This window comes from Ceratosolen solmsi, unplaced genomic scaffold, assembly GCF_000503995.2.
Source record: "Ceratosolen solmsi marchali unplaced genomic scaffold, CerSol_1.0 scaffold15, whole genome shotgun sequence".
In the NCBI taxonomy this organism is placed as follows: Eukaryota; Metazoa; Arthropoda; class Insecta; order Hymenoptera; family Agaonidae; genus Ceratosolen; species Ceratosolen solmsi.
This window is the reverse complement of record NW_011948434.1, coordinates 3,857,050-3,863,948: the sequence shown is the minus strand read 5'-3', so window position 1 is coordinate 3,863,948 and position 6,899 is coordinate 3,857,050. Positions and strand designations below refer to the sequence as shown.

The window sequence follows — 6,899 nt, the reverse complement described above, 5'->3', positions numbered from 1 at the left end:
TAATAATAATAATAATAATAATAATAATAATAATAATAATAATAATAATAGTGATAGCGATAGTGATAATGATAACAATAAAAAAGTAGTGCAAGATTTGTTGAGAATTATCTTAAGTGTTTATTGTTTTAAGTGTTTAGGAGATGAAAATGCATTGTGTACCAAGTAATAATTAATATTTATAATAAACTTAAAATAAATTAATAAAGTAGGCTATTTATTTTTATGTGTACTAGAGTGGAAGGAATATAACAGCTTATACAAAGGAATGAACCAATTACTCGCATGCGCTTCGATAGACAAAAAAATTTCAACGTAAATCTCTGCTTAGCTAATCAAAGAAAAAAAATCCCTCGTATTACTTAATTTAAACGCATCGATTACACCATCATTTACAGTGATTATCGCGTTATGAAAATATACCTGTCGCATATGTCTATACGACAATAAACATGTACAATCTTTAGCTCTTGACTTCTTAGAGCTGAAATTACTATTACATAAGTACTACTTTTTTCATTTGCTACATTATATCTTCGTGTGTGAGTGAGTGAGTGAGTGAGTGAGTGAGTGAGTGAGTGAGTGAGTGCGCGCGCTTGTGTCCGTGTGTTTGTTTTGCGTATACCCGTGAGCGTGTGTGCGTTTGTGTATAAGCGCGCGCGCGCTCGAATGTGCTTGAGTGTGTAACAACATTAACATACATGCATACGTGCGTACAATCGCTCATTTTTTCGTATAGTCATACTCGCTCGCTTTCACCCGTATTCTTACATTTTTCTCTCACCGCAGTCATCTTGGAAATCGCCTACAATAGAAAAATACTGATATCTCATGTTTTTTGAAAAAGTACAAAAATCTCGACGACCGTCGCTATTTTGCGATTATACGAAGGAATACACACTTTTCCGGTGTCTAAGTCTTTAGAATGTTAAACTACAAAAGTTTACATAACATATGCAACGGATTTCGAGAAAAAAAAAAGAAAAAGAAAAAGTATAAAAAGAGCATTTTATAGTAAGTATCAAATAAAAAATCAAATAATGTACAAATTGTTGAAAAAAAATTACTTTTTCTGCAAAAATGCAATTATACAATGTAACTTAAAACTAAACTAACTAAACAAATTCTGTCGACTGCATATTTTGCGAAAATATACCATTTAATATTCGCAACGCAACCTTCGAATCATGTATCTTACTCCTTCAAGTCGCATTCGTCGCATTAACAGCCAGAAAACGCGTGCGGAAAATCATTGACAATGTGGTATACAAATCATTATCTACGCATTACTATCATTTGTACCTTTAATATCAACCAATAAATGTAAATATTACATTATTTATTATAAATTCTTATAAAAACGTCCTAGTATTCATATGTCAGAGGCTTGCAGTTTACAATTGTAAAATTTTTTTTTCATTATTTTTTATTTTTTTTTATTTTTTATTTTTCTTTCCCATCTCCAATGAGGTCTATACAAAGTAAATAGTCAATGGAATTGTATACATTCGTCTTTGGTGATTCCGCAAACGCAAATGATCAGTGACTCTAATTGACTCTTTAGAATTACCAAAATTGCACCCCGAGCTTCTCGACACTCACAGCATCCGCTCGTTGTTTATCTTTTGCTTATCATTTTTGACTAGAATGCAGAGATTTTCTTCATCTTATCTTCCTCGTTAGCTATGTTTTCGCGTTCTCTCTTTATCATTCGCTGTTAACGCGAACAATAAGAAGAAAAAAATAGAATGAAAAGGAGAGGGAGAGGGAGAGGGGGAACGAAAGAGAAAGAGAGAGAGAGAGAGTGGGGAGGGGGGGGGGATAGATAGATAGATAGATAGATAGATAGATAGAAATTATTAATAATACACAACTATTCGCGAAAACAGGCTGTTGCATTCATACAAAAACGTTTGCCCTATTGCGAGCGCTAGCCTCACAAATTCTTTATTCCACAACATGCGTATGAATCCTATATTGTACATAAAAAAATGGCACATAATTACCTCCGGGAACGAATTATTTTTTTCGCTCGCACGTGAAAAGAAAAAAATACAGACTATTGACTCTTATTCGTACATCTTTCCTAATGATACGCCACTTATCAAACAATCTCACTTATCTAATACAATAATCTAACATACTAGAGTGGAATAGTAGCAGCGAATCAATAAAAAAAAAGTTGCGTGTAAATAAAGAATAAAAGGTCTAGGGTGGCTAGCATGCAAATCAGCATCTCAAAAGCAACTGTCCGACGACCACGAATGTCCCATTAAATAAATAACCACTCGCACGTGCGATTCATAATATCAATCGTTTAAAAAAGGCGGTTGCCATTAAAGGAAGTAAAAGCTGGTAAGAGGAGAAGAAACGCTCCTCGGCCAATCGGCCAACATAATCCATTTGCTGCCCATCGCTGACCCGCAAGCTAGCCGCAATCGGACGATTCCCCTACTCATCCTTACTAGCGCACAATCTGCACCAGTAAAGAATGTCCTCTAGTCGTCGCTAGAGGGCGCAACGCTCGATCGACCATCGACCGTCGAGAGGTCTCCCCGGGTCTGCCAGCCGGGGGTCCGAGTTCGAGCGTCGAAGTTCCAGTCCTCGTGGACTAGTGCTTGGAGCGCGCGATGTGCAAGAAGAATGAGACCTTGTCGGTGCTCTGGATGCCGCACATGTTGCACGTGTATGGGTTCTGGTAGCCGTGGTAGCCCATGTGCACCGAGTGCATGACCTCGTTACCGAAGGATATCTCGCAGTATTGGCAGATGAACTCGTTGCTCATGCCAACCCCGGCGAAGTGCGCGGCCTGTGCCGAGTCCTTGGAGTCCTTGGAGTCGCTCGAGGCCGGGGAGGCCGAGGGCGGTGATACGTCGAACCTGTCCGCGTGCCGCGTCTCCTCCTGCGCCATTTCCTCATCCGAGTCGTTTTCCATCACGCGCCTGTCGAGCTTCACGGCTCGACCCTTGCGCCTACTGGTGCCGCCGGTTCTTGGCGAATTTGAGGAGACGGTCGCCGCGAGTTTCGTCGTCAAAGCCGTGACCGAGGACGTTGATGTTGCTGTTGACGTAGACGCCGCCGTTGCCATAGGCGTTGGCGTCGGCGTTGGCGTCGGCGTTGACGTTGACGTGGGCGTTGACGTTGGCTTTGTCGTTGGTATTGACGTTGACGTTGGCGTTGGCGTTGGCGTTGGCGTTAGCGTTGACGTTGACGTTGACGTTGACGACAATAGCAGCGATGACGAAGACGATGCCAACGACGAACTCATCGCCATTGCCATAGACATCGACGGGAACGACGGCAACGACGACGGCAACGACGACGGCAACGACGACGGTAACGACGACGACAACGACGACGGCAACGACGACGGCAACGACGACGGCAACGACGACGACGACGACGACGACGACGACAACGACGACGACGACGAAGACGACAGTGACGTTGCTGTCGTCGTCATCGTCGTAGTTGTTGTTGTTATGGTCGTCGTCGTTGTCATAGTCGCCGTTACAGCTGCCACCGCCGCCGCCGCCGCCGCCGCCGCCAGCGCTGCACCCACTACGCCCGCGGTCATCCTCGAATTATCGCTTAGGCTGGGCTCGGGTTTACTCAAGTCCAGAGGCGCGGCTTTGGATTCGGGGGACTCGAACGTTCGCTCCCGCTTCACCGACTCCGGGGAGAGAAGAAGACCCGGGAAATTGCCGTACGGAGACAGGGACTCGTCCTTATATGACTCACCGCCGCTCGACAACAGCTCGTCCGCAATCTTGGCGTTGACGTCGCTGGCATTTTTAGCGTACTCCATGAAGTTGGCCTTGAGGCGCTCGAACTGCTTCTCACTGACCTCGTCGCCGCCCGGACCGACGGCAAAGGGTGTCGGAATGGGAAAGCCGCCGAATAGCTGATTGTAAGGGAAGCCGATGAGGGCTGGTGTCGCGGGGAAGCCGCCACCATCGTTGAAGCTCGCGAAACCGCCGATCTTCCCCATACCGTTAACGCCGTGTCCAGGGCTGAACTGGAAGTGGGGATTGAGAACCGATGCTTGCTGGGGCACGACCGCCGGCAGGAGGCCGCTTAACAGTCCATTGGCCGTCGGCGATGGCTGCTGTTGTTGCTGCTGCTGCTGCTGTTGCTGCTGCTGCTGTTGCTGCTGCTGCTGCTGCTGCTGCTGCTGCTGCTGCTGCTGCTGCTGCTGCTGCTGCTGCTGCTGCTGCTGCTGCTGCTGCTGCTGCTGCTGCTGCTGCTGCTGCTGCTGCTGCTGCTGCTGCTGCTGCTGCTGCTGCTGCTGCTGCTGCTGCTGCTGCTGCTGCTGCTGCTGCTGCTGCTGCTGCTGCTGCTGCTGCTGCTGCTGCTGCTGCTGCTGCTGCTGCTGCTGCTGCTGCTGCTGCTGCTGCTGCTGCTGCTGCTGCTGCTGCTGCTGCTGCTGCTGCTGCTGCTGCTGCTGCTGCTGCTGCTGCTGCTGCTGCTGCTGCTGCTGCTGCTGCTGCTGCTGCTGCTGCTGCTGCTGCTGCTGCTGCTGCTGCTGCTGCTGCTGCTGCTGCTGCTGCTGCTGCTGCTGCTGCTGCTGCTGCTGCTGCTGCTGCTGCTGCTGCTGCTGCTGCTGCTGCTGCTGCTGCTGCTGCTGCTGCTGCTGCTGCTGCTGCTGCTGCTGCTGCTGCTGCTGCTGCTGCTGCTGTTGTTGCTCATGTTGATGTTGTTGTTGTTGATGCTGCTGCTGTTGTTGGCGATGCTGGTCATGATCCTTCTTGGGCTTGGTCTTGGGACCGCGCCTCGTGCCGTAGACGTCGATGATGGGCAGCGGATTCGGCGAACCATCGGCGTTCAGTACCATCGCGGGCTTATGCTCGTACTTTCTGAGATGGAGCTTGAGTGAGTGGCAGTACTTTGTCGCGTAGGAGCAGTCGGCGCAGCGAAACTGATAGACGTTCGAGTGGGACTTGAGGTGGCTGTTGAGCATGGACTTGTTGACGCACGAGTAGCTGCACTTGTCGCATTTATAGGGCTTGGAGCCAAAGTGGTTGCGCAGGTGGTACTCGAGGTGGTGCTTGTATTCGGTGACGAACGGGCACTTGGGGCAGGTGAGCAGCTTCTCGGCCTTAATGTGACAGCGGCTGTGCTCCCAAAAGTCGAGCTTCGTTATGGCAACGAAATTACACTGCTTGCAGCGGAAGGTCTTGACCTTCCCTTGGGAGTTGACCCGCGGCACCCGAAGCCCGGGCTCGTCCGATTCCTCGAGCTCGTGCTCCGAGTTCCGCTCGTGTTGATTCGGCGAGGCGCGACTCAGCTCCTCGGGGCTGCCGATGCTGCCACCGTTCGTCAATTGGTCCATTACCGATTTGGTGAATTCGGACGTGTCGCATTTCGTGCAGTGGCTCACGAGATGCTGTGTGAACTGCAGCCTATAAAGAGCGATTAACGTAATTTAAACGTCGTTTGATCATTTCTCGATAGATTCTCACGTTGATTAAAAGGCACTTGTGTGCACATTTTCCGGCCTACATAGGGCAGACTTTTAAAAGAGTCCCGATAAAAGTACTCGACGCGCTCTCGCTCTCGGTAATTATTATTCTCCGTGGAGAGTGAGCGTCTGTCAACTTATCAATCCAATATTCTTGCACGGGCCTTGACAATACAATAATCCGGACACGTGCACTCTTAAGCGTAGCACCATTAATTAATCAGCTTTCATCGGCAATTTCATTAATTCGTGTAATTTATTCTGGATTCTGACATTTTAATTTTTAATTTTTTTATTTTTTTTATTTTTTTATTTTCGTTTCTAAAGCCTACCCACCCACCCAACCGCGACTCCACTCGATTCCATTTAATTGCAGGGAGATTATTCGTTTGCTCAACTTGTTGGCCGCTGATGCGGCTCTAGCCCCATTCATCCAATATCGAAAATATATCGAATATAATATTATCGAAAATGATATGACGCGAGTTACGTTGACCGTCGTCGTGCCTTTAGCACTCAACTCCGTTACAGCCGAAGGGTGCGCGATATACTTCGCGAGCAAATTGTTAGTTATGAGCAAATTGCTGGAATTGAAGCGAATATTCGATGCGGCGTAAGGGAAACGAAGGCGAATGTAATGAAAAAAATTCGGAGAGAGAGCGCGAAGTTGGCTAATGATAAATGCTAATGGTAGGTTCGCGCTTACCTGCTCTGGGTGGAAAAGTTACATATGGGACACTGCAAGGGATCTGGAGAGACCTCGATGGAGTCGGGCTCGTCATGGCCGGGCCCTGTCGCAGTGGTGCTCGAGGATACGATGTCGGTCGTGAGCATCTGCTGACTGTCGAGATGGTGCTGGGAGCTGTCGTCAAGAGCCGCGGCTCCATGGTGATGGTGGTGATGGTGTTGGACGCGCGCGTAGTCGAGCGGCGAGTCGAGCGGCGAGTCGCAGGTCTTATAGTGCCTCTGGGGACTGAACTCGTACGAGTTCATAGGCATGCCGTTGGAATCCTGGGAGGAGGCGCTCCTGGGCGAGAGACTACAGTTGGCCGTGGACGAGGAGCGCCGGCTGCGAGGCGAAGCGGACTCGCTTGTGTAATGCCCGGGCGAAATGCCAGAGTCGTTGTTCTTGTCCTCCTGTGGCTCCTCCTTCTACAGGATCAAACATTCGTTACCACTCGATCACCTCGTCGTGGACCAAAAGTTAAGGAGGGGCCTTACGGGGATCGTAGACCGCGCCAGGCCACAAGAGCCTTATTGCACATTTTTTTTTTTTCTATGATAACGATGACGTGGTGCTATTGGGCAGCTGGGATAACGGGACACTGGGGGTTCGTTAATTGAGAAGCCGTTTATTTTGGAAAATTGACGTATTGTCGGAGGATGAGGAAGATACTGCAATTTGTTTGAGGGCGGGGGAGGGAGAGGCGGTGGTAAT

At 48.5% G+C, this 6,899-nt stretch overlaps 1 protein-coding gene across 1 annotated transcript in view; it reads right to left on the bottom strand.

The window, feature by feature from the left end:
- Window positions 1–2,560: 2,560 nt before the first annotated feature.
- Window positions 2,561–6,899, bottom strand: part of Hb (hunchback) — a 9,231-nt gene continuing 4,892 nt past the window's right edge. Inside the window, 5 exon segments of the mRNA XM_011502898.1 lie at window positions 2,561–3,145; window positions 3,515–4,108; window positions 4,696–4,750; window positions 4,752–5,402; window positions 6,168–6,613. Of these exon segments, the coding sequence (XP_011501200.1) occupies window positions 2,612–3,145; window positions 3,515–4,108; window positions 4,696–4,750; window positions 4,752–5,402; window positions 6,168–6,613 (2,280 nt within the window). The 3' untranslated portion in view covers window positions 2,561–2,611.